The sequence below is a fragment of the Macrotis lagotis genome, chromosome X (assembly GCF_037893015.1).
Source record: "Macrotis lagotis isolate mMagLag1 chromosome X, bilby.v1.9.chrom.fasta, whole genome shotgun sequence".
Taxonomy (NCBI): Eukaryota; Metazoa; Chordata; class Mammalia; order Peramelemorphia; family Peramelidae; genus Macrotis; species Macrotis lagotis.
In genome coordinates this window covers 472688180-472716060 of record NC_133666.1, presented here as the reverse complement: position 1 = coordinate 472716060, position 27881 = coordinate 472688180, and the positions used below count along the sequence as shown (strand labels likewise).

Here is a 27881-nt window from a genome sequence, read left to right as displayed (position 1 = left end):
AGTCAACATGTGGTCTGCAAGGATCTGATTCTATTTAAGCTTGACACCACTATCTTACATTACCTTCATGTTCCACAATTTGTTTAGTCATTCTCCAATCAAAGGGCATTTGTCAAGCAGCCATTTCAAATATAACACATTACATAAGTGACAAATTAAAAGGACAGAACACAAATAGGAACAATTGATAAGAGAAAAGATTTAGAGCAGAAACAAACCTTAGAGATCACCTAGTTCCAATGCCCTTATTGTATAAATGAGGAAAATGAGGCCCAGAAAGTTTCATTTACCCAGTCACACAGGTAGTGAGTACAAGGGTGGAAGTTTTAAAACCAGGTCACCCAGTTCAAAATCCAATGCTCTTTCTACACTTCTGTGCTGCTCCCTAAGCTGAATACATATGACTTAATGATATTCTGTTTCTAGGCCTCCTCCTGAACATTACTTCTAACCATGTTGGTAACTACTATGATGGCTTTATTTCTTTTGAAAATAAAAAATATGACAATAACGTGCAGCAGGATGAATTAAGAGACTCAATCTAAGTTGGGAGGACTTTCCTGTAATGCCTCAGAATTAAAAAAAAGCAAAAACAAAACTCTAGATTACTCTTGTTTTAACTCTATATTTTGTTGCAGTTATCAGTTTAATGTTCAGGGATAAGATTAGGACCAACTCTATCAGAAATTCTGCGCATTTAGGTATTACTATTTTATACTACTTTTTTCTTTTTATTCTCATTCATGTTATGTGTGTGTGTATGGGTGGACTGTGGTACAATTTAATCAATTTTTGGCCACTTTTGCTCAAATAAGGTATTCACAGAAGGTTGTTCAAACTTCTTTGCTGGGCTGTCCCAGCAAATAATAGTTATTTTTCCATGTTTTAGGTAAATAATTTTAGTATTTAGAATGCTTATGCTTTGATAATAAGGTACCCAGGTTTAAGGTACATCTATTGCATCTACTCAACACTACAATTCACTAATTTGCTTGCATTTATTTCTTCCATAGTCAACCAGAGGACACAATTAATTCAAAGCAATAGAATTAGCATTGTGAAAAAAATAAATGGAAACTCCACCCCATATCATGGGGAAGCTTTTCTCTAAATACATAAAATATCCTTAATAAGGACAAGTATAAAGATCTGGAGGGAGCCACATACATAGTTTGCCATATTCACTGAGGGGCAACTCCTGGCTTCTGGTGATGATGCTACTTTTACTGAGCCTGCTCCCAGTTGGGTGTTGAGTCCTTCCCTTTGCTGATCTAGTTTCTAATTAGTATAATGCTCCCTGATACCTGTTTTATGCTATCAACTTTTGAACTTCATCTCTCCAGGGCCCTAGCCCCCCCATTTCATTTTGATTGGGATAGAGTATGCTGCATAGGAAGAATAATCATGGATGAATAATATGCATTTCAGATTTGCATTATAACAAAAACAACATAACTAGCAGTACATAGCAGGTTCTGTGTTAAGTATTTTACAAATATTTTCTCAATTGATCCACAAACATTCTGGGAGGTAAATCCTATTATTAACCCTGTTTCACAAAAGAGAAGCTGAGGCAGAGAGTGGTTAAGTGACTTGCCTAGGGGTCACACAGCTTGTGATGTCAGATTTAAAGTTAATTCTTTTTAACTACAGGTTCAGTTCCTCTGGCAACCTGATTGCCTGTATATTATATTATCTTTCTCTTCTTCTGAACTGCCTTACTATTGTACCCCCACCATTCTTCCAGTCATTCAAGTTTGCAATCTCAGTGTCACCTTAGACTCTTCACACACATTCATCCCCATAGCCAATAAATTTTGCTGAAATCTCTTCTTCCATAACTTGGAGAACAATCTTCAAAGAATATATCCATGAAAGCAAAAGACCCATAAGAATCATGGAGTGCGTTTCAGTTTGCCCCTGGACCACCCACCTCCACTCCACCTGTTTTGGCATTTTTCCATTCATGCAATGTTCCTTCTCCCTGACTAGCTGGAGTCTTGCCCTCTATGGGGCAACATTGTGTCTGTCTCTTCTTCTTGTTCCCATTTACTTAACTTTTATTTAGAACTTTGACAAAGTTGAGCTAACCACCGTGTTTGCAAAGTATCTGTTCGCTTCTGGTAATTTCCTCCACAGATGGAGTAGAAGAGAGTCAAAATTAAAAAAGGCTACCCTTGGGTATCTGCTTTAAAGTTGTGAGTAAGATCTAAGAAGGTAAATGATTGATAATTAACAATGTGCTTCCTTTACTTCCTGTTATCTTATAAAGTTCTCTACAGCTCTCCTTTCAGCTATTTAGTTCCTTACTTTGCTAGGTCTCTTCTGAATCACCATCCAACAAATCAGGGAAATTCAATTCCAAACACTTATCCTTGCTTATCAAGTTCAAAGCACAGTGCTATATTTTAGAGAGAAATACAAAGTATAACAAAATAGTTCTTGCTCTTAAGAAGCTTACATAGAGAAGACTTAGGGGAGGGGGTTGGAGAAAGGGATATGACAGCTGTCTTCAAGTATTTTAAGGGCTGTCATGTGGAAAAGGGGTAAACTTGATCCATTTGGCCCTCGAGGGCAGAACCAGGGTGAAAGCAGCAGAGGAAACAGATTCTGATTTGGTGTCAGACTTTAAAAAAAAAAAGGTTAACAGTACTATCTAAAAGTACCCTGGAAGATAGTGAGTTCCTCTTCTAAATGACAACTTAAAGGATATACTAAAGAGAAGATTCTTGTATTTAGGGATGAGTTGGCCTAGTTGATCTCTGAGGTTCATTTTAACTGAGATTCTGGGTTTGTATTTCAATTGAGTCACTTTCCCTTTCCTGCTGGAACATTCCATAGTGATGTGCCACCCCAATCTCCTGCAGGGAATATAGGAAAATAAAAGCTCCATGGGGAGGGAATCTTTTCATTGCCTTTTGGATCAGCTGTGGTGGTAATTTGGCAGACCTCTTTCCTATCATGGCTAAAAAAATATATACCTATGGTTTTTAGGGACTGAAATAAAAACTGATAAGACACTGGGGCTCTTTCCAACTTTCATATTTTGTGATATTTGTGAAAAAAGTCAGAAATTAAAAACTGTCAAATTTGAGAAAGTATATTCACTGGGTAAATGCATTTATCTCTGGGAGACTACATGCATAAACTCAGAATAAAAAGGAATGAATAAATTGTGACCTGTAACAATGTAGGAAATACTGATGCAGATATAATAAAGAATACACTCTATCCTTACCTCTAAATGGGCTTAATGTGCATTCTACAAAATTATTAGGTGTTGACTAGTTTGGACATATTTGTTTTTCAAAGAAATCTTAAATTTAAGCTATTTATAAATATAATATGTGAAAAATATGTTAACACATACAGACACACAAAACACATACAATATTGCCTATATTCTTCAAGCAGTGACAGTAAATATTCATTAAGTGAATAGTAAGAATATCATCAATACTATCAATATTAATTATAACATTATTATTAATTAATATTTGTTAAGATAAAAGACAAGCCTTGCTCTCTAGAACCTCATATTTGAATAAAGGAGTCAATATGTAAACAGCTATAATATGCAGCCTACCATATTTTCCCTTGTATAAGACACACTGCACCCTTTTTTGAAAAATTTGGGGGTCTAAAAACTGGGAACATCTTATACAGTGGTTGTAGTTTTTAACTTGCATTTTCTGCTTTTTTTGTGCTTGTTGTCTTTGTGCTCATTGCTTCACATTTGTTACCAATATATTAGGTTATGTTTTGCCACGTTTTGCCCAGAAACAGCCCAGAAAAGATTTTCAAACGATGCTGAATTCAAGTTCAAAGTGATCCAGTTTGCAAAAGTTGTGCTGCAGAACATCAATTTGGTCCTCCTCCACATGAGAAAACAATCTGAGACTGGCTACAGGAAGAAGAAACCCTACTTAAAATGCCATGGTAGAAGAAGGCCATGAGAGGCAAGTCAGCCAGAAGGCCTGATGTAGAGAGGGAATTGAAGAGATGGATTGAAGAGCAAAGGGTCATTGGAATCCCTGTGTCCACAAAGATGGTTTAGCATGACACTGATGAAAAAGAAGTGACTGATTTCAAAGGAGGATAAAACTAATGCTTCAGGTTCATGAAAGGGAATGGACTAAGCCTATGTCCATGCAATAGACTTGCCTAAGGAGAGCTTGTGGTCAACCACAAGTGATTTATCATCAAACACAGATGAGGACAAGCTAATGGATAGGAGTTTTGACAGTGATGAGGAGTTGTATGAGTTTCATGATGAATAAAAATTGAGTTCAATAACTTTAGGTTATACATTTTTTTTCAAATTTTGGGCTCCAAAATTAAGGTGCATCTTATACATGAGGAAATATGGTATATTGAAAATAACTGACTGAGGAAAAGCATTAGAAGTGGAAATTGTCTGGGTTGCCAGAAATTTAAAATTTAGAATGTGTTTGATGATCCTGGTCCATTTTTCATCAGCAGCATAAAATCATGGAAGGAAGAAGAGATGATGCTATCACCTAGAAAGCCTGAAATGAAATGAACTCTCAAAAACAGAACCTTCCATCCCATTCATTATAGGCTCCTTCAACTACTCATTTCAGCAGTTCAAAGCTGAACATTCTTCCTAAATTCTAAATTCCTCCAAATCAGTTTTAGATCTTATGTCATGCAGCTAGTCACGGTAGAGTTCAGACTAGAATATCATTTCTGATATGTTCTTTTCAGGTCAATATGATAGAATAGAAAGAATCAGGGGACTTGGGTTTGGATCCCAGTTATATGACCTTGGCTGTCACACACCCTTCTAGGCTTAATTTCCCCATCTATATAAGGATGAAGCTTGGTGACCTTTAATGTCCCTTCCAATTTTAACCTATGAACATATGATCCCATTTCACAGAATCACAGAGTGGGAAGGGGCCTTGTGAATTATCTAATTCAACATTCACCTTTTATACATGAAGATAAAGAAATTTTAAAAAGTTAGATATAAAGATGAAAAAGAGAAAAGTGAACTACTCAGAATCATCCAGCTAATTACTGGCAGTCATGTCCAGAATCCATGCTTCCTGATTCCTAATGCAGAATTGGTCAGTAAGTTTAAACAGTTTGTGTTCACTAAGAATACCTTCAATAGCATGCCCAGACTTCCACTGAAAGACCTCCAGTGCTAGGCAACTTACTCTTGATTCAGGATAGCTCTGATTGTAGAGAATCTTTTTTCATATTGAGCCAAAGTATATACTTCCATAGTTCCCTCCCATATCCTCTAGTCCTTATATTCTGAGGCCAAGCACAACAAGTCTAATCCCTCTTTCATGAGGTAGCCCTTTATTCATTGAAATTTCTTCAGGACTCCTCTCTCCTATAAACATCTCCACTTCCTTCAACTGATTCATATGCCATAGACCAATGGTTTCCAGTTCAATCACAATCTTGGTGGCTCTCCTCTAGATACTCTCCAATTTTTCAATGTCTTTTCCAAGATGAATAATCCACAATAGAAAACCATATTCCATATTTGATTTGAACATGGATTTCTAGTTTTGATTTTCTGTTGACTTGAATCAAAGATGACTTTTATATCCATTTTTGATAATTCGAAACCTCAATCATGAAAGGCTTGTTGGCACTTCCCTCAGCTCTTCAAATGAGATTTGTAATCCTTAACAATCCTGTTCAAGTTTCTGCACAAAAGAGACTCTAAGTTTCCTCATTTCTATACTCAGTGAATGTGGGTGGTAGTAGTAGTAGTAGTAGTAGATTAAATCTTCATATATTAAACTCTGTTTTGGAGTTTTTCATTAGGTTACTCTTCTCCAGGCTTGTTCACCACTAAAACCTCTCTATAAACTCATTGGTATACTCTACCCTCTACTTGAGATGCAGTAGAGATTTTAGTAATCAGGCCATGCATTCTCTCCTATAACTTATAGATGTTTCAGCTTCTTCATATGACAAATATTAGTAATATATTTTGAAGGAAGAATAGGAACTAATTAAATATTTGCATTAATTCAAAAACAATGCTTCTGGATTTATCATAGAACAGATTTTTATCTCAACAATAGAAAAATATAATGTTCTTGGCTAATGTTTGCATTGTTATCTGTTATAATCAATTGAAAACTGGGAATTAAAAATGAAATAATATTGAGAAATTCACAGATTTGTTGTGGGGAGTAGTAACAAATGATGGCAAACTGTTCTGCAAATACATGGATCTACATGCCTCCGGTCAATATAAATTAATTTCTTTCCCTGTAGGAATATTCACAGCAACTTCATGTTTAATAAATCTCTTATTTAAGCATCTTAAACTTTTCTAAACTATAAAATTTTAAAAATCAAGAGGACTAGGTTTTATGAATTAATAATAAAGTACATAAAACCCCGAGAATACATATACAAGGAAGCAAGACAGTCCCTTGTTTTCAAGGAACTCACAGTCTAATTGGGGAAGGCAGTACATAAAGAAATACTGGTTTGGAAATGGCAGGGAAGTGTCTTGGAGACCTGATCTTGGGCAGGATATGGAAAAGCTCTTCTTTTATTTTCAATTTGCTAATCATATGTTAATTTATTATACACACAGTACTATTGTATATTAGACAAAAACAAAATAGTCCTTACTATCAAGAAACGTGTGTGGGGGGTGGAAGTAACATGTACAAACATGTAATTTAAGATACTTACAAAACAATTTTAGAAAAATGGAGATTATTAAAAACTTGAGGGAAGGAATAGCTTAGGGAAAGGCCTCAAGTATAAACTGAGCCTTAAGGGAATTTAGGAGATGGTTCATATAATGATTCTGTCCCTGGTTCTGTACATAGTAAGCTTTTGGTATTCATTCATTCATTATTTATTATTCTGCTGTCACAAAGTAGATCACCATTTCTAACATTTTTACAGAAACTTATGAAATTACAAATGATTTATGTATATTATCAAATATAATCTTTAAAATAATCTTATAAAGTAAATACTGAAGTTATTCTTTTACTTATTTCTGCAGCTGAAAAAATTGAGTCATTTGAAAACCAAATGATTTATTCAACATCACATCACTAATAAACAGAAGAACTGGGCTTTAAACTTGGGTCTTTTGGTTTCAAATGTTTAAAGACAAAAAGAGTACCCATATTCAAAACATTATTATGTACAAAACAAATATACCAGACTCCTTTAAAACAATGTTTTCTGAAACTCCATGCTTCATGATAAAATGAGGACACTGGATTCAATGGCATCTAAGATCCCTTTGATCTCTAAATCTATGATCCCAAGATTGGTATTTCTGACCATTGTTTTTCTTGTTGGACTATCAATATTTTAAAATATGACCATATTTCATATAGAAATATTGTCCATTCATTAAAAGTATAAAATGTTATTTCTCCATTAAACTCATGTTAATTTTTTTAGATTTTTCATTGATTAGCTTTGTTAACACAAGTTTCCTTAAACTGCTTTCTAATCTTGCCACCTTAGTCCAACACAGGTTTGCTTCTAGTTTGATATCCACCAATGATACTTCATTCAACAATAAGCACCTACTGTGGAATACCGACATTGAGGTGATGAGAGTGATATAAAGATAAAAATTAGGATAGTCCTTTTCCTCAATGGAGTTTATAATTTGCTTGTTCCTTTGTATATTAAATTTTTATAATTAAATTATTTAATTAATTAACTTAATATTAATGAAATTCACATAATTACATCCATCCATACAATCATACATGCATACCTCATAATTCAGGTATTCATTTGGAATTAAAGAATTCTCAGGCATCATGAAAGGAGTTAACAATGTTTGGTGACAATTCTAGCACCAAAGATAATTGATGCTGGAGAGGAAACCCCAGGTTACAGGTTGTTGTTATGTCCAAAAGAGGTACCCATGATGGTTTGATATTTCCAACAAAATTCCATAAAACTTCCATATTGCTTTTTCTAAGGAAACACACAATCTAAATCAAATAACCTGAATAGTACAACTATGGCTAATATGGCTCATGTTTCCATGTTGCTTTGACACTTACCTTATAACATGTGGTAGTTTATAAAAATATTAAAGTCTCATTTTTTCCAAGAAGGAAACTAAAGTCATAGAACTAAAGCAACTTGCTCATTGATGTGAAAAATGCTTTAAATGTATCCTCAAATTCTTCAAGAAGTTGTCTTTACATTGGTAGCTGAATCCTGAACTGAATACTTATAACAAGATCAAGCAACAACAACCTCCTTGTAAATGCCTCCTATTTCAGCAAATAGGAAATCTAGAGGTTTGGAGAAGCAGTTTAAGTATAGGAAAGGTTCAGGATTCAGTTTCAGAAGATGTGGTTTGATGATTTGCCCCAAAGCTCCCTATACACTTTGACCAAATTATGGCACTTTTGGGGTGAGTCAGCTCCTGAGTCTTAGTTTTCTCATCTGCAAAGTCAGGATAAAAGTACCTGTTCATGTATGAGAATTTCAAAATACAGATAGCACTGCTCTTTTAGAATAATTCATTGTATCAGAATTGAGTGTATCTTATTTTTCTCTTCCTTTCACACAACCTCTATTATACATTTATCTATTTATACATTTTATCATTTTATTTTTAGTATTGCCCTTTCTACTCTAGATGGCAGTAAAAGATAAAGTTTAGAGGTTGGTTCTTTGAATGGCATTTACTACCCTCCCTCCCCTTCTCTCATCTGTACCTAAGTTTTATTCTTTCAACACAGCACCAGACTACTCTTATATATATATTAATATTTATCTTCATTTAGGACATGTCTCTTACTAAAAGAAATATAACATGCAGAAAAATCTGATGGGATGAAGAGAAAACCAAGACAATTCCTTATATTTCAAATGAAATATATATTAATCTGGATGTTAGGAAGCACAGAAGTAAAACAAAAATCAACTTGAGCTAGAAAGATGGAAGCTTAAAATGGGATTTTTAACAGTAATAATACACACATATATACATAGAGAGGGGAGAGAAGAAGAGAGAAGGGGAGGTTCTGGAAAAGAAATGGACCCCATAAATTATTTAGGCCTGGCCAGGCCTGGCTACAGAGTACAACCAAAATCAGATTTAAAAAAGAATTGGGAATTATTTAACAAAATAAATTAAAATGTAATAGAAGACAGATAATATTAACATGTGGATTTTTTATGTGGGTGGGGATCCAGATTGTTTTATATATATATAGTTTTGGGGCCCCTTTTATTCCCTTTTGAATTTGTCACCACTGACTTAGACCACCACTTAAGTAGGAATCCCTTCTCCAATAGCCCAACAAGGGGGTCATTTTAGTTTCTAACTGAACAGTTCATTCCATTATGGAATCTGCTTTTGCTTGGTCTCAGAGAGCAGAACCAGGACAAGGGGTAGAAGTGCCTGGAAAGCCAATATTTTTTTTAGTTTTTTGTAAGGCAATTGGGGGGGGGGGGTAAGTGGCTTGCCCAATACCACACAGCTAGGTAATTATTATTAAGTGTCTGAGGCTGGATTTGAACTCAGGTACTCTTGACTCCAGGACTGGTACACTGTCCACTGTGCCATGTAGCTGACCCTATGGAAAGCCAATTTTAATCTACTGAAATCTATTTCAAGCTTTTTTTTAAAATCAACCTTTTTGCTTCATATCAAGGAATATTCCTGCCCACCACTTCTCTCCATTGTCCTAGATCTGCCCTCTTGGGTCAAGGACTGTTGTTCAGTAGTTTTCACTCATGTCTAGCACTTTGTGACCCTGTTTGGTATTTTCTTACCAAAGTAATTGAAGTAGTTCACCATTTCCTTTCCAGCTCATTTTATAAATGAGGAAACTGAGGCAAAAATAGTTAAATGATTTGCCCAGGGTCACACAGCTAGTAAGTGTCTAAGGTCATATTTGAATTTAGAAAGATGAGTCTTTCTGATTCCAGGCCTGATGTCCTATCTACTGATCCACATAGCTGCCCTGGGCCAAGTAGACTTGATTTAATCCAATCTCTCTTTTCAAGCTTCATTTTGTACTCCAAGGCCAACTTGCCTACTATTCCAATTATCTTTTAATTCCTTCTTTAGTATTCCATTTCCCTATCATGAGTGTGACCATCTTTCATTGTTGTTGCTGCTGCTGTTGTTTCTAGATGTTACAAGCCTTCACAGAACTGATCAACACTGCCTTCTTTGGCATCAATGGCTGAAGAATAGACATATTATTGTGATGGTGAATTGTTTGCCTTGGATTCCAACATATTATTTGATCATTTTTGAGATTATAATCTAGTGCTGCTTTTGTCATCCTTTTTCAAAGAAGCAAAGGAACTAGAGACCAAATTGTCAATATTGACTGGATTATGAAAAAAGCACGGGAGTTCCAGGAAAAAAAAATCTATTAGCACTATATATATATATATATATATATATATATATATATATATATATACATATATATATATGTATGTATGTATGTATGTATATACTGGCCAAGAAGCAATAGTTAGGACTGAAAATGGAACAGCTTATTGGTTTAAGATCAGAAAAGGAATAGAACATGGCTGTATGTTGTCACCTTATTTATTTAACTTGTATGCAGAATACATCATGCAAAATGCCAGGCAGAATGAATCAAAAGCTAGAATTAAGGTTGGGGAAGAAACATCAACAATTTCACATATGCAGATGATATCACTGTGATGGCAGAAAGAGGAAAGGAATTAAAATGCCTCTTGACGAGAGTGAAAGAGGAGAGTATAAAAGCTGGCTTAAAACTTTACATTCAAAAAACTAAGATCTTGGCAACTGATCCCATCACTTTTTTTGGCAAATGGAGAAGAAATGGAAGGAGTGTCAAATTTTACTTTGATTTTACTTTCTTGGGCTCAAAGATCACTGCAGATGGTGACTGCAGCCAGGAAATTAAAAGATACTTGCTCCTTGGGAAAAAAGTGTGGCAAATCTGGACAGCATCCTAAAAAGGAGAGAGACCACCTTGCTGACAAAGATCCATATAGTCAAAGTTATGGTTTTTCCAAGTAGCAATATGTGGTTGTGAAAGTTGGATTAAAAGGAACATTGAGTGCCTCAGAATAAATGTTTTTGAATTATGGTATTGGAGAAGACCCTTGAAAACCTTTAGGACAGAAAGGAAATCAAATCAGACACGTAAAGAAATTAATTCAGGCAATTCATTGGAAGGTTAAATACTGAAGCTAAAATTTAAATAATTTTGGCCATATAAGGAAAAGATGGAACTTGTTAGGGAAAAACCTCTGATGTTGGGAAATACTAAAAACAAAAGGAAAAGGGGACAGCAGAGGAGACAGATGGATAGAGAAGTACATGAAAACAATGAACATGAATTTGAACACACTTGGAGAGATAGTGGAGACTAGGAGGGCCAGCTTACTCTATGGTCCACCAGATCAAAAAGAGTCAGACACTACAGGAATGAACAACTCTTCAAGTAACACAAACCTTCAACACTTTAAAGATGGTGATCATATCAGATTAAATTATTATGCTCATAGAGATAGGACTATCTAAAGCTGGGGAGACCTCAGAGGTCATGTGTTCCATCTTATTTTATGTTTGTCCTTCATTTTTGAAGAAGATCATGAAATCAGGGAGGTGATGCTAAGACAAGAAAGTGAATTGAATTTGAGTGAGGAGGATATTGTACTAAGTAACTAGCCTTGTTTTCTCCTCCAGAGTTATCTAGGTCCAGTGGCCAGATATAATCAGGATGACTGGAAATGGACCTGGATGAGAGGCAATCAGGCTAAGTGACTTTCCCAAGGTCACTAGTAAGTGTTAAGTGTTTGAGTCTAAATTTGAACTGGAGTCCTCCGGACCACAAGGCTGGTGCTGTATCCACTGTGCTAACACAGATAAAGAAACAGATGTTAAAGGGTCCTTTGACCAACACTAAACCTAGGTCCATTACACAAAGCTATTTTTTCTCTAGTTTCTTTTTCTTCAGGTTACATGTCTTCATTTCCTTCGAATAATTCTTTTATCAATGAAAACTTATTTTTGAGTCAACTATAATGAGCTCTGAGTGAATTTAAGATGATTCCAATAATCAAATTTACCTCCCAAGAATGGAGAATTACAATCAATTTTTGCCAACAAAAGAATCAAAAAAGGTTCTGAGAACAATTCCAAAAGATAGATTTCAAAAATATTTAGAGTAAGGAAGTGATAGTATTTGGCTTCTACGTTAAAGGGAACAATTAATTTTGATATGCAATTCTGATAAACATATTGACCAGTCATTTAACTCTATATATTAAATGGTTCCACCTACCATTTAGATGAAACTCTGGATAGAATAAAAAAGGAAATTCACTGCAGTTGAGCTATCAGAGTACTTAACCACCCCCCCCATCTCTGTCATTCAAAGAGAGACATTGAGTTAAATTATGCCTCTCCAAGTGCTTCAATTAAACCCTAATCCTTTGTGGATATCCCATTTAGAAGATGGAGATTTACTGGATGGCCCTGATTACATGCAAGCCTCTTGCCCAACTGGAGAGAGAGAGAGACAACTTGCATATGATTAAGTAAAATCTGTGCTTAATGTTTGTAGTTAAGTAAATTAAGGGCAGCTGGCATGGATATATTTCTGCACATGGCTCCTGGGAATGCAACTTCAGTGGCTCAAGAAATAATGAAGTAATCCAGCTGGATGAACAGAGATAACCAATAGTTTTGGAAATGATCTTAACTCATTCCATATCATGTGACTAAAACCTCAAATTCCACTAAAGCTGGAATCTTCCTTCACAAGGGAAGAACATGCAGCCCTCTGGCAAAGTGTTATGAGTTTTCTTTGTTTAAATGAAAGCATCATCATCATGAACAACAAAAAAAAGCACTTACTACACCTTTAAAGAAAACCATGCTAAAACCCCCTTAATTTTGAGGTTGGACCCTTGCTTGTTCAGGATCTCAGTAATATCATGGATGATAACTGTAGTAGCAAGACTAAAAGTAAAAGTACTTTGTATTTTATTGAGATTTATACATTCCCTAGCACTTGCATATCTATTATCTCACTTAGAAAATAAACTATGAGAAGAAAGATTGTTCTATTCTTTGAAGTTGTACCCTAGCATCTGGCATAATGCCTGGCAGATAGAAACTTAAATGTTTATTGATTGACTAAGCCTCAGGATAAGCCAGTGAAATAAGTAGAATAAGTATAATTATCCTCCATTTGTAGATTAGGAAACAAAATCAAATGTCTTCCAGGTCATATAACTAGTTAGTGCTACTAGGTCCCAGGTCTTGAAACCTAAATGCATATTCTTTCCAAAAACCCATGAGATGTTTCCATTGCTCCACTAAGTAACTAGTTTTCTCCTTGAATTATCCTTGAATTATAAATGGGCACTGGGAAAAAAAGGACTTAATAAACTGGTTCCTTATCTAAATATATGAATGAAATACCTTCTGTTTACAACAGATGATGATGATGATGATGATTGTCCTTCATTTTCGAAGAACATGACATCAAGGGAGATGAAAACATGGCAAGCATATGAACTGGATTTGAGTGAGGGGTTGCTGTGCTAAGTTAGCAGCCTCATTTTCTCAGTCAGAGACATCTGACAGATGGACAGTGGACAGATAGGAATCAATACCTCTGGAAATGGTCCTGGACATGAGGCAATCAGGGTTATGTGACTAGCCCAACATTGCACAGCTAGTATATGAAACGATTTGAACACAGTTCTTGACTGCAGGGTCGGCACTCTACCCACTGTGCCATCTAGTTGCCCAACAGAAAAAAACCATTCAAATCACACTCTTATTAGTCTATTTAAGCTTCTTGAGAAAAGAGATCGAACTTATTACCTGCCAACACAGCCCCCCCCTTTTATTTTTTTGGTCACATCTAATTGCACAAATTGTTCATGTTCAATAAAACCTGCCTTCTTATGATTTCCACACACTGGTCTACCCTCTTCTAACTAGCAGAACAGATGTGATCTCTCTTCCACAAGACAGTTCTTCATATATTTGAAGGTACTGCTCATGTATTTCTTCACTATTTTCTTCACCCATGCTAAATATTTCTAGTTGTTTCAACCAATTCTTTTTCTCTACTATTCAATAAGTGAATAGTGCATTAAAAAATTTAAGGTTTACTGTATAAGGAATAAATGGCCAGAAGAACAACAACAACTACAAGTGATTTCTTTGGTTTATTACCCAGAAATATTGGTCTAATTTTCTATCTCTCTGCAAGGTTGCTATGAAAAAAATTCTTAAAGTGATTAAAAATATATTTAATAAAAATTAACATTTAAAAATCAACCAAGTAGAATATAAAATCAGAAATCTGTAGAGCTATGGGAGGAACCTTCTCTTAGTTCAAATCATTAATTTTACAGATGAGAAGAGCAAGGCCAGAAAAGTTAAGTGACTTGTGCAATAACTTATGATAAAGTCAGGATTATCATTTAGATTTTTCTCTAAAACCAGTGCTTTTTCTACTACTTTCACAACCATAACCATACTTTTTATTATACACATGATCCTTATAAATCTTTCAAAGCAGGTAGGGCAGATATTATCATTCTCTATACAAAAAGGACATTGAGGACAAGAAAAGTTTTGACATCTCAAATTACAAAGCTCTCAAATATTGTACGTTTTCCAATATTGGATGGAAACAGTTAAGAAAGGCTGTGATTCAATTCATTTTAATTCAGCAAAGAATTACAAAGTTTCTATCATATTCAAGGCATCATGGGGGGCTTTAAGGCAGGAATCTTTAACCTTTCTGTGTCATGGAACCAGTTAAGTAAAAGCCTATGAGCCCATTTCTCAGTATAATTTAAAAAATAAAAGAAATATAGGGTTACAATGGAAATCAATTTTCCATTATCAAAATATTTGTCAATTCAATTGTCAAAATATTTCTTAAAAAAATGTTCACAGATCCTGTTTAAGAACCCTTACTCTTGGGGCGGTTGGGTGGCATAGTGGATAAAGCACTGGCCCTGGAGTCAGGAGTGCCTGGGTTCAAATCCGGTCTCAGACACTTAGTAATTACCTAGCTGTGTGGCCTTGGGCAAGCCACTTAACCCCGTTTGCCTTGCAAAAACCTAAAAAAAACCCCAAAAAACCAAAAAAACCCTTACTCTAGGGATTCAAAAATGAAGTCCCCACACTCAAGGAGTTTATAATCTGATTGTGTGGAGAAGACATAGAAAAATAACTATGATTAAAATTAAAATGCTTGTGCATGGTTTGTTGACATAGGGTGATAATAATAACTAATTTTTATAAAGTTTTTATTATATGCCAGGCTCTGTGTTAAGTATAATACCATCAAAAAACTCTGAACTTGAAATACAAAGTGGTTTGGGATCTGGGAAGGTGATTTATGCACCTGGGTAAGTCAGTTAGGTGGAGCAATGGATAGTGTGCTGGGCTTGGAATCAGTCTTCCTCGGTTCAAATCTAGGTTCAGATATTTACTAGCAGTGTGACCCTGGCAAGTCATTGTTTGCATTAATTTCCTCATCTATAAAATGAATTGTAGAAGGAAATGGCAAATCAATACCAGCACCTTTGCAAGAAAACCCCAAATAACATTACAAAGAGTTGAACATGACTGAGACAACTAGACAATAATGACCTTGAGTAAATCAATCCACATTTCTGAGCTCATTTCCTCATGTGTAAAATGCCGATGCCTTCCTTACCTATTTCATAGGATTGACATGAAAATCCAATTAGGTCATGTATGTGAAAATGATTTGAATGGTAAAGTACTATACAAAAAGAAGGTATTATCTAAAATAATATCTAGTTAGAGTAGTTAGGTTGCACAGTGGATAGAATTCTGATCCTGTAATTAAAAAGACTGGAGTTCAAATTTGGCCTCAGACACTTATTAGCTATATGACCCTGGACAAATCACTTAATCCTATTTGCTCAGTTTCCTCATCTGTAAAAATAAGCTGGAGAAGGAAATGGCAAACCAGTATCCTTGCCAAGAAAATCTCAATTGGGGTCATGTAAAGTTGGACATGACTAAACAACAACAAAATATCTTGTTAATGGCTAATACTGTCATGGTTAATCATCATCATCATCATCTTTAATTATTTCTCGTAGTAAAGGATTATCCTCTTCTCCTTTGTGAAGAAGATACTACCTGCAACCTAACTTTTTCCTTGCTTCCTTTTTCATCAATGGCAATATAAATGGGATTGTGTTGTGTCTTTGATGATGGGTCAAATATTGAAGTTGAAAAAAGTTGAGAGGCTACTTTTATATTGCAAAGCTTTAAGCTCCATGGTCCTACACATAACCCCTCACTAGATGCCCCTCTTTCTCCTGTTACTAAGTCTATATTAATCTCTTCCTTCAATTCCATCCTTACACCACCTAGCTACTTGCTTGAGGGCCAGAGGACCAGGGTAGGGGGGATGATATATAGAAAGGAAAATTCATCATGCTGCATGTCACATTCATTGTAGCCCTGGCATAAAACACTCCAATCAGGAATGTGTGTGTGTATATATATATATACATATATATATATATATATATATATATATGTATATATATATATACATATATATATATATTTGTGTGTGTGTATATACATATATATATATATATATCAGAATTACAACTTAAATATTAAAATCTGTTATTAGAGGTGGGTTAAGAATGACTCCTTGAGGATACAAAGCAATAAAGAGAGTTGGACATTCTCAAAGTTCAGGAATCTAATAAATTAATGCACTGGAAAACAAATATAACAATGAAAGAATGAGTACCCCAAGATTTACATCACCAGCCTATCCGCTGCTGTTCAGTATTAAACATTTATTTTTCTTGTAATTTAATTTAGCTCTGAATTGCTACTTTTCACTTTCATCCCGAAATGTTTTTTCCTCCCCACTAAATTCAGGGACAGTACAATACTCTCCTTACAGGGCTTTCCTGGAACTGTATCTCAGAGTACCAGACGGGCATTATCAATGTGCGCACTAATGAAAGCTGACTAGCTCTAGCAGCTTGGCCTCCTGCTGAGTTTGGAAGCAGGGATGCTGGGTCCAATCGCAGCCTGTGCCTTCACATGCCTCCTATGGCATTCTGGAAAGGGATAACCACTATTAGAAATGGGCCCAGGGACAGAGAAAGCACACAGTGCTCTTCCAACCTCCATCTTAACACTGGCAGAAAGGGAAAGGGGGCAGAAGTGGTAACAAAATGGGGACAAAACCCATGGGAGAAAGAAGAGAAAGGAATAAATGTGGCAATCTCAGATATTAATACACATCCCCTCTACCTTTAGAATTGGGCCTTTTCAAGTGCAATATAGCTATTTTCACACTCCACAGATGTGATTTTCCTTACTTCAATCTTCTTTTTCTTGATTCTCATGGTTTTGTTACAATATGACTTTATATTTAGGGATAGTATTCATTTGAAGCTTATCACACTGAGTAATGAATTGGTTTAAACCTAATATCTACCAAACTATTTTCAAGGTTCCTAGAGTTTTTCACTAGTAATTCATATTTTTGAGTTTAGGAGCACTAGGTTTTTATTAAGTATTGCTCCTGGAAGATCAAAACATACTATTTTCACTTTTTAAAATTTGGGGGTTTTTTTGGTTTGTTTGTTTTTCTTCTCATGGTTTTCCCCTTTGTTCTGATTCTTCTGGAACAACATGAGTAATAATATGGAAATATGTGTAACACAATTGTAACCTATGTCAGATTATTTACCATCCAAGGTAAAAATATCACAGTAATCATAATTTGTATATTATAGGATCATAGGATTGATATATTTGTAGCCAGAGGTCATCCTAGAGATTACTGGTGCAGCAGCTCCCTTGTTTCATAGATAAGGAAACCAAACTTTGAGAGGTTCAATGTGATGCAACCTCAGGTACTAAGTATCTGAAGGAGGATTAGAATACAGCTCTTTCTTGATTCTTGGTCCAGAATAATACTATGAAAAGTGTACTGGATTGGGATTCAGAGGGCCTACATTTAAATCCAGACTTCATTTCTGTAGTAACTTTGTGTAAGTTACTTCACTACCCTGGAACTTAGTTTCCCTAACCATAAGTTGATAAGGTTGTACTAGATGGTCTCTAAAAACCAGTTTTCAACCTTGATCCATTCATTATATCATGCTGTTTAATTTTTTTTTCCTTTAGGATATCATGTCTTTCTAGTCACATATTCATTCTTCTAACTTCCTCTAAAAGAATTATTTTTCTAGAATTTTTCCCCTAAATGTAAATTCTTTCTGTTGACTTTTCAGGGATAGTCATAACAATCTGGGAGTTACAACTAAGAGTATTAAGTCAAATGACTTTGAAAAGCAATATAACAGCTACCATCCAGTATGTATCCAAGTTAGTTATAGGGGCAGGCAGTTATAGACTTGCCTTTCATTACTTCTACTGGCAGCATCATTGACTCCACAAACAGTCCAAGAAAGAATCCTGGACTAAAATGAGACTGTGTAAACCTTGTCTTTGAGAAGAAAAGCTAAACTCTCTCATCAATAACATTCCATTTCCCCATCTTGCTCAGCAGGGGGCACTTCAAGCTTACAATGTCAAGTTCTAAGACAGGTTTGTCACATTTCACTCCTGCCCTGGCTCCTTATAAGGTGAAAGGATTAGCACAGACTAGGGCAAGAGAAACTTAAACGCCCAACAGCAAATGTACATTCATTTACCTTCTCTCAGGGAGTACCTTTTCTTCCAAGAAATAGAAGTAACTCTTTCAGACATTTATTTCATTAGCTCTCCCAATGCTGTGGGGGAGGTCATGAAAGCAAATTATCATCAGCTCCCAAATTAAAAAAAAAATTTAATGGAATCTTAGCCCAGTTTTCTGTAGTCATCCAAAACAGAGAAATCAGAAGTCCCCAGCCTATTCGAAGAGAAGTGGAAGGGGAAAATTATGGATAGGTTTGGCACTACTCTGTGGTGTCTCCATTTCTCCTGTTCAAGGAATCATTGTGGCAGCTAGATGACACAGTGGGAAGAGTACCAGTCCTGAAGGCAGGAGGACCTGAATTCAAATATGACCTTAGTCACTTGACACTTACTAGTGCAGGTTTTAGAGATGCACCTTCAAAAGGAAAGGAAAGGGGGGGCCTTTAGGTGGCGCAATGGGTAGAGCAGCAGCCCCGGAGTCAGGAAGACCTAAGCTCAAATCCAACCTCAGACACTTAATAATTACCTAGTGTATAACCTTGGGCAAGTCACTTAACCCCATTCCCTTGCAAAAACAAAAACCAAAAAAAAAAAAAAAAAAAAAAGAAAAAGTAAAAGAGAAGTAAAGGAAGAAAATTCAAGAAGCAGCTTTGAGGAGCTTGACCTCATGGGCAAACTTACAGGCAGGCTTGGCTTGACCACACTGTGGTACCTAAACACCCAAATATAGCTTTCTGTTGCATTGCTGGGATTTTTAAAAACTTCACTTTAATAACAGCTAATATTTTAAAGATCTGTAAAGTACCTTATACACTTTTTTCCCATTTGAACCTTACAACTACCCTTTGAAGGCAGGGGCATAGGTATAATTATCCCCATTTTACATTTAAGTAAACTGAAACTGAGAGAGATAAGGTGATTTGCCCCAAGTTTCAGAGAAGAAAAGCACTTAAATCCAGGCATCTCCTGACTCCAAATCCAGGCTCCTTTTTTACTTTACTATATTTTAATTCTACCATGTAGAATTAATCTGGTAATTAACTATTATTATCATTAACGTGCCCAGGATTAGAATGTGAGTTCTACTAGGGCGGGAATGGTTTTACTAGACCACATTTTATACATTTTTTAACATTTACATGCTTTACACACTGTGGACTATTAATGTTGAATTGAATTGATCCACATAACAACTTTGTGAAATACAAGTCTTATAATTCCTATTCTACAAATGAGAAAAATGAAGTTCAGAGAGCATAAAGACTTGTTTAGAACCACAAAGCTTGTGACTGACAGAGTTGGGTCTCCAACTCAGGTTTTCTTTTTCCAACCTCAGTGTTCCTTCATCTAGATCAGTCTGTCCCTAGAAGTAAACAAAAATCCTCTCTTTAAAAAGCACACAGCTCTGAGAGAATGAAGCTTTGGAATCTTAATTGCTTAGTCAGAAAGCTTTCTTAATAGCTGACTTAATGGGAATTGTAAATGGCAAGAGAAGTAAAGGGTGAAGAAGGCAGAAGGGGAGACAAATAAAACCAGAGAACAGAACATTAAGTGGGCATAGATCTTGCTATACTCTACCTTGGTGATCTCAACAACTTTCAGGGGATCCCTATTGTCTGTAAGATGAAAGTTCTATGTGAATGCACTGTTTCCATGTTCCTTTAAGGCACATGAAAAGAGGTTTGGAAATTGAGGGATGTCCATCAATTAAGGAATAGGTGAACAAACTGTGGTATATGGATATGATGGAACACTATTGTTCTTTAAGAAATCATGAGGGATGGGATTTCAGAAAAGCCCTGAAAGACTTGCATGAATAGATGCTGAGTGAGATGAGCAGAACCAGAGGAACATTATACACACTAACAACAATATGGGTGATGATCAGCTATGATGGATTTGCTCATTCCATCAGTGCCATAATCACAATTTTAAGGCATTTGTGTTGGAAAATACCATCTGTATCCAGAGAAGGAACTGTGAAGTTTAAATGAAGACCAAAGCTTATTATCTTCAATTTTTAAAAGTTGTCTTATGTAATATGTAAATTTGCTATCTCTAATGTTTTCTTTCTTCCTTCTGGATCTGATTCTTCTCTTACAAGTTCAATTTGATCTAAGCTTACCAAGAATGCAAATGTAAAGCCTATGTCAGTCTGTCTTCTGTTGTGAAAGGAGGGAGGGAGAAAATTTGTAAAACTCAAAAGCTCCTCCAAAAAATGATTGTTAGAAACTACCATTATTTGTAATTGGAAAAACAAATAAAATATTTATGTAATGAAAAAAGTCCAAAAAAGAAAAAGAAAAAAGAGCCACAGTATCAGGTGGAAAATCATTGTACTACATTTCCCAGAAGACATAAAGCATGGTAATATCATCCAGGGTGCACCCTGAATGAGTAGGACTGCTTTCAGCTTATGCAGTTTGAAAGAAGCTACCAGAGTCTCATGGGAGATGGTTAAATACATAGTGATGGCTATAAGATACAGGCAGGTGACTGAGAGAGCCAGAAATAGTAGCTATGTCTAGACCTTGCTATACATGTGGATAGGGATGGCAAGAGCTAGTTTGATGCGAATGGACACAGAAAATTTGTGGAAAGGAAGTCTGGCAGGTGCCAAATTGGTTTTTTATATCTATCTATCTATCTATCTATCCATCTATTTATTTTAAACACTAATGAAAGGGAAGTAAAAGCATAATTTGCAAAATTTCTAATTTCTAGCAACTTGAGCAAGTGATTGACTGTGTTTTTTGACCCAGTTGGAGTGAGGGAAAAAAAGGATTCAATTGTGGAATGTTTATAATCTGATTCAGTAATTAGTTACTGACTTTAGATTCTGATTTAAATAAATAACTTTTGCTCTGGTTTCATAAATCATATGGCATGATCTAGCTCAGAATCATTGGTTGGGACTTGGATAGAGGGAAATCAAAGTAATATAATGAATTTGGTAAGCAGGGAGGAGTCCCAGAGATGCACGAAGGCCTATGCTATATTTCTTGAGGCTCCTCTGGGACTCTTCATTCATTCATTCATTCATGCAGTTCAATAAAGCTGTTTAGAACACAAGGTCAAATTCAGGCTACTTACTCTATCAAAATAATCCATCGAAGATTTTTCCTTTTTTTTCCCCTCTAAGTTAAAATTTGACAATAAAATTTTTCAACTCAATTCATATAGGCCATACCAGCTGCTGTAAAATAGCTGTTAGACTGCTGTGGGTCATATTGTCCTTAGAGCTGTTTTTTGGTTTCAATGTTTTGGGGAGGATTTGAAACTATCCCTATAAATTTGAGTCCGGAAATAAATCATCATCATGGGATAAGTTTAGTTATTAGAAAATTCATGCTCATAAAACTGATCATATCCTTTGACACAACAATACCAATACTAGGCCTATATCCAAAAGAAATCATAAAAAAATGGGAAAAGTCCCACATGTTCAAATAGTTATAGCAGCTCTTTTTGAAGTGACAAAGAATTGAAAATTGAGGGGATGTTGATCAATTGGGGAATGGCTGAACAAGTTATGATACATGAATGTTATAGAGAACTACTGTTCTATAAGAAACCATGAATGGTCAAACATTAGAGAGGCATGGAAAGAATTACATGAACTGATGCTGAAAGAAGGGAGCAGAACCAAGAGAACATTGCAAACATTAATAGTAATATTGTGAGTTGACCTACTATGATGGATGCAGCTCTTACCATTTCAGAAATCTAGGACAACACTGGGAAACCTATTTTGGATAATGCCATCTACATCCAGAGGAAAAACACAAAAACAAAAACAAAGAATCTTAATGAATATCATTTTTACTTTTTAAAAACTTCTCTTATGTTTTTCCTTCCTATTCCATGGGTTTTTTCCCTTTTCCCTTATTCCTAATTCCTCAAACAGAAAATGTCTAATATATAAATATGTTAAAAACAAATGTACATATACAACTTTTTACTAGACCATTCACCACTGATGGGAGGAAAATGGGAAAGGGGGGTGGTATAAAATATGCACCTTATAAATATGCAAGGTGGCGAATATTGAAAAACGCTCATAACAGGTACTTGGAAAAATAAAATAGAATATCAATTAAAAAAGAAAATTAATGTTCATTAATAGGATTTGGCCCTTATCCTAGATTGCTGGTTTGAAGGAACCTGAAGATGATGCTAAAGGTAAAGGCTCTATACCATGATGTGAACACTGGGGAAATATAAAGAAAGGTAATTCGTCTCAATGAAAGAAAGGGTTTTTTTTTTAATCCTAAACCTTGTGTGAATATAGTGTCTCCAGGGATACATTCATCAATAGACAAAAATACAAATCCCTCAGTCTGTCCTTTGCAATCTGATTTTAATCTACCTTTCCTGCCTTATTTCTTATTAATTGTCTACTATGAAAAATTTTACATTTCAGCCAGCCTGACCCACTAGAAACCTTCTGAAATGAATGTTCCATTTGTCTATATATTCCAAGGTTTCCTAAGCTTTAAACTTCATTCAGATGTCATTTTCTATAGGGAAGCATTTCTGCTTCTACCCAGATGTTATTTCTCTCCCCATATGAATTTATTCATGTATTTATTTCTGTATATGCTACATCCAGTCAGTAGAACACAAGCCCTCTCAGATAGGGTCTTTCATTTTTGTCTTTCTATTCCCAGCATTTAACATAGTGTCTAACACATCATTGGTGTTTAATGAATATTGAATGCATGAATAGATGAATGTCTCTAAATGCTCTACAGTGGCAGGTTTTCTAGGCTTTCCTGAGCTTCAGGTCCTAGTATCTGGGGGCTAAGGGAACTGGGCATCAGGAAATGAGGAAGAAGCCAAGACAAAGAATGAAAAGGCCACTTTACCTTTTTTAAAACTGCCTAGGGATAGCTGTATGCTCATAAAAAGAAACCTTATTTTGTTCTTTCCTTCTTCCTCTGTAGTTCATGGACTACTGCCCTTAGGACTTAGAAATCAGCTAAAGTATGTATTTAGAATTTTATAAACCTATTCAATAAATTTTCATGGCTCCCTATTACCTCTAGATCAAATATAAACCCATATGTTTGGCATTTAAAGCTTTTTTCCAATCTGACTCCCATCTACCTTTGCTGCCTTATTACATATGACTCCCCTATATGTACTCTCCAGTCCAGTTGACCTATATCCAGCCTATACAGATTCTCCATAGAAGATGCTCTAGGACAGGATCTTTTGTTTTCATCTTTGTATTCTCTTTGAATGCCTTGCTTCTCCTCATACAGAAGACTCCATCTACTAGTCATTTCATTTGCCTGGACTTTTTAAAACTTCCCAAGGTTCCTTAGGCTTAGTTCAAGTATCACCTTCTACATGAGGCTTTTCTTGATTCTCCCAGCACCACTAGTGCCTCCCCCACTCTCTTCAAATTACTTTGTATTAATTTTGTCTATCTTTTTACATGCACTTTTTCTTTGCTCATCTTGCTAAAATGTTCCCTTTTGGACTATTTACACACTTAAATGCTTGCTAACTACAGAGGCTTTTGTGATCTAACTGGAGAATGTTAAAATGATTTATAACATTGTTTTCAAACAAACTTTGGTAATGTAATCTATGCCTAAACTGGAAGCCAGATGTATTCAATTTTACTGATAGAGAGAAATCAGCCTTTGATGTCACTCAAAAGACAATAGTTACATACAAGACATGTAAAGACTTAAATGTTTTGGGGTTAAAGGACATGGAGCAATATTTTGGCTCTAACACTTACTATTTAATCTTGGTTAAATTAATTTACCTGTGGGGTCTGTTTCTCCATCTGTAAAAAAAGAGGGGCTTAGACCACATAATCTTTAAATTTCCCTCTAATTCTAAGCCTGACCTTGTAAATAAAATGCTGAGATAATCAAAGATACTATAGAAAGCCTCTATCCCTAGGTCACTGTTTCTTTTTTCCCTTTTTTTAAAATTTACTTTTCTAATTATATGGAGAGATAATTTTCAACATTCATTTTTGTAAAATTTTCTCCCTCCAATTCTTCCCTCCCCCTCCTAGGATAGCAAGTAATCTGATATAGGTTAAACATATATAATCAGGTCACTATGTTCTTACAAATTCTGTATAGTCTTTTCAAACAAATTGAAGATATGATAAAGGCTTATCTGATAAAATTCATTACCTAATTGTCTTTTCTGGACATGTAGGATATGGTCCAGAAGACTTTTGAAACTGAAAGATTTTAGTTCAGTACTGATCTCAGGAATGGTATGAATTTAGGCTATTATTTGGTATGCAAAAACATTACTTCTTAAGACTTCCTCAATCATAAGTAGGGAAGAAATGTGATCAAGAAAGCATGATAAGGGTTATTATATAATACTTTATGTGTAATTTTTGTAAGTGATCTTCATAATATGACTTTGGTACCTTTTTGAAATACTATTAATTTCTGAAAGAACCAGTGTACCAATATATAATTATAACAACATTTTAAAAATTATCTTCTAGCCACTTTTCTCCATTAATGTGAATATACTTAAGATTTGCTTGTACAACTAATTTCTTCACAAGACTATAATTTCAACATGTGGTTCACAGACCCTTGGGGGACCATGAAAACAATTTCCATAATAATACTAAGACATTATTTGCTTATTAAAATAGTACTCTTTCAACTACATTTTGTGTAAGAATTTTCTTCATAAACTTCAACCAAAGTAACATATTGTAACAGACTGAATGCAGGATTGGATATGAAAATCTGCCTTCTATAATGCTAGTAATTAGATTTGCAAAAATATGTAAAACAATGTCATTCTTTTCACTATTTTTTTGGTTTTGGAAAACAAAACATTTCTCATAAAATATGTTCATATATAATGAGATTATGATGGTTATATAAAATGAATTAATAAATATTTTTAAATGGATCAGTTTAATTTTTAAGATGGTAAATGTCAATTCATAACACCACATAAACAAAAGGTCTTGAAGGTTGTCAATAATTTTAAAGAGTATATAATAGAAGTCTCAATCAAAAAGTCTGAGAACTACTGAATTCTAATCAAATTTACTAGAGCCTCATAGCACTCTATTCAGGGCATTTGATCTGCAGATAATCAACAAATTTTCTGCTGATGATTATAACAGATAAAAAGCTATATGGTTTTATATAATAGCAATGCCGAAAAATCATACTACCCTTTAATAATTCAAAGATCTATTACTTCATTTGTAGGGATACTCCATTCACTAGGGTAGAGTACAATTTGTCCAGGTTTTAGCTAATAAATGGTTTATAGTCAAGCAACATAAACATTGAATAAGTGCTGACAATGTGTTAAGTATTGAGGTTACAAAGAAAGGTAAAAGCTGAAGCAGCTCCCAATCTAATGGAGAGAGTCAAGACTTAAAAAGAAGGTAAGAAGGGTAGGTGGGGTGCCTGTGGAGAGAGAAGGACTCTTGACTATGGGCATAAGAAAGTCATGTGTGATAATTATTAGATGGCTGCCTTGGGTGTCTTCCTTACATGGGAGATATGGAGGAACTCTACAATGTTCATCTTCCACCCTCTCCATTCATTAACTGTTTCGATGACAGAAAAAAGTCATCTGATTAAACTTAAGCTGATATTTGGATGACAATTTATTTGTCCTTGGACTTCTCCATCAAGGCTCTCTGGGTTGGTAGAATATATCAAAGTTTTGCTTCATTTATATAACTTTTGAGAACCTGATAATGTGGAAATATATTGGAAGAAGACTTTGATGAAGGGGAAAATAATAATAATTTACATTTATATGGTGTTTTAGAAACCATGAAACATCTTTAGGATCATGGAAGCATAGATTTAGAGCTGAAATATTATAAGTGTTTGAGTATAATTCCTTCATTTCACATATATAAACTGAGGCACAGTGAGGACAAGTGATTTGTCCAATCTTTAAAATAAATGTCCTTATGTTATTGCTTAAAACATTTAAGCCTTACTAATCTAAGTAGTAACATTTTAGACATATCTACTGTGACAGAATTTCAGAAAGGGAAGGGCATTTCCATTTCCAATATTTCATCCAAACTCAACATCTTTATTTCTATCAAATAAATCTTGTACTTATCCTTGGGGAATATTATAGAATTGAATATAACAACAAACCAGGCTATAGATAACCAAAGTGTAATAGATGTAGAAAACTAAAGTTGACTGGCCCCCTAGAAATGATATTTTACTATTTTGAAGTCCTAAAAACAGCTCCCCCCAAACACAGTCTGTATATATGATTGAAATGGATCCAGAGACCCGGACTTACCGTCTGCAAAGTGTCTTCTTGTCTCCTGTTTTGACTCTGCCGATTGATGAAGGACCGTGTGGAGAGTTTGTAGTGATTCAACAAGCAAATGAATACCACAACCATCACCGTGATCACAACAATGATGATAATGATCTGGACAAACTCCTGTTCAGCTGAGAAAGAGAAAAAATATGAACACTTTAACAAAACTCTCCTTTTTTTTTTCCTTCCCAGATGCTAGTTTAAAAATGTTCACCTTATTAAAATGCACTTAGACACAAAATACAAGGTCACTCCTTCATACCAGATTCTAATTTTCGTTTGTTTGTTTTTTAGGATTCTGCAAAGCAATGGGGTTAAGTGGCTTCCCCAAGGCCACACAGCTAGGTAATTATTAAATGTCTGAGGCTGGATTTGAACTCAGGTAATCCTGACTCCAGGGCCAGTGCTCTATCCACTGTGCCACCTAAAGGCCCCCATGTTCTAATTTTCAAAGAGTTGACAAGATGCACGGTACTGTGGAAGGATCCCTGATCTTGACTCTGAACTTGACCTGGAATCCTAGTTCAGTTATTTACTAGCTATGTGATCACAGGAAAATCATTTAACCTCTTTAAATCTCATTTTCTTCAATTATAAAATGAGGATAATAATACTTGTCCTATCAACTTCATAGAAGTGTTGTGATGGAAGTCAAATATGAATTTATGTTAATAGTATGTTGAGTTTCTAGATACAGAGAGAAACCTAGAGCAGAAATTCTTAACTTTTTTGTGTCATGAACTCCTCCTTTGGCAGTCAGGTTTAGCCTATAGTTCGCTACTTAGAATAGCTTTTTTTTTTTTTGGTAAGGAAGTGGGGTTAGGTGACTTGCCCAAGGTCGCACAGCTAG

The 27881-nt window shown here is 35.1% G+C and overlaps 1 protein-coding gene across 14 annotated transcripts in view; it reads right to left on the bottom strand.

Annotated features, from left to right (window-relative positions):
* Positions 1 to 27881, bottom strand: part of LDLRAD4 (low density lipoprotein receptor class A domain containing 4) — a 582973-nt gene that overhangs the window by 13522 nt on the left and 541570 nt on the right. For all 14 annotated transcript variants that reach the window (XM_074207775.1, XM_074207782.1, XM_074207777.1 and 11 more), the window contains one exon: positions 27008 to 27162. In XM_074207775.1, coding sequence (XP_074063876.1) covers positions 27008 to 27162 — 155 coding nt within the window. The remainder of the gene's footprint in view (positions 1 to 27007; positions 27163 to 27881) is intronic.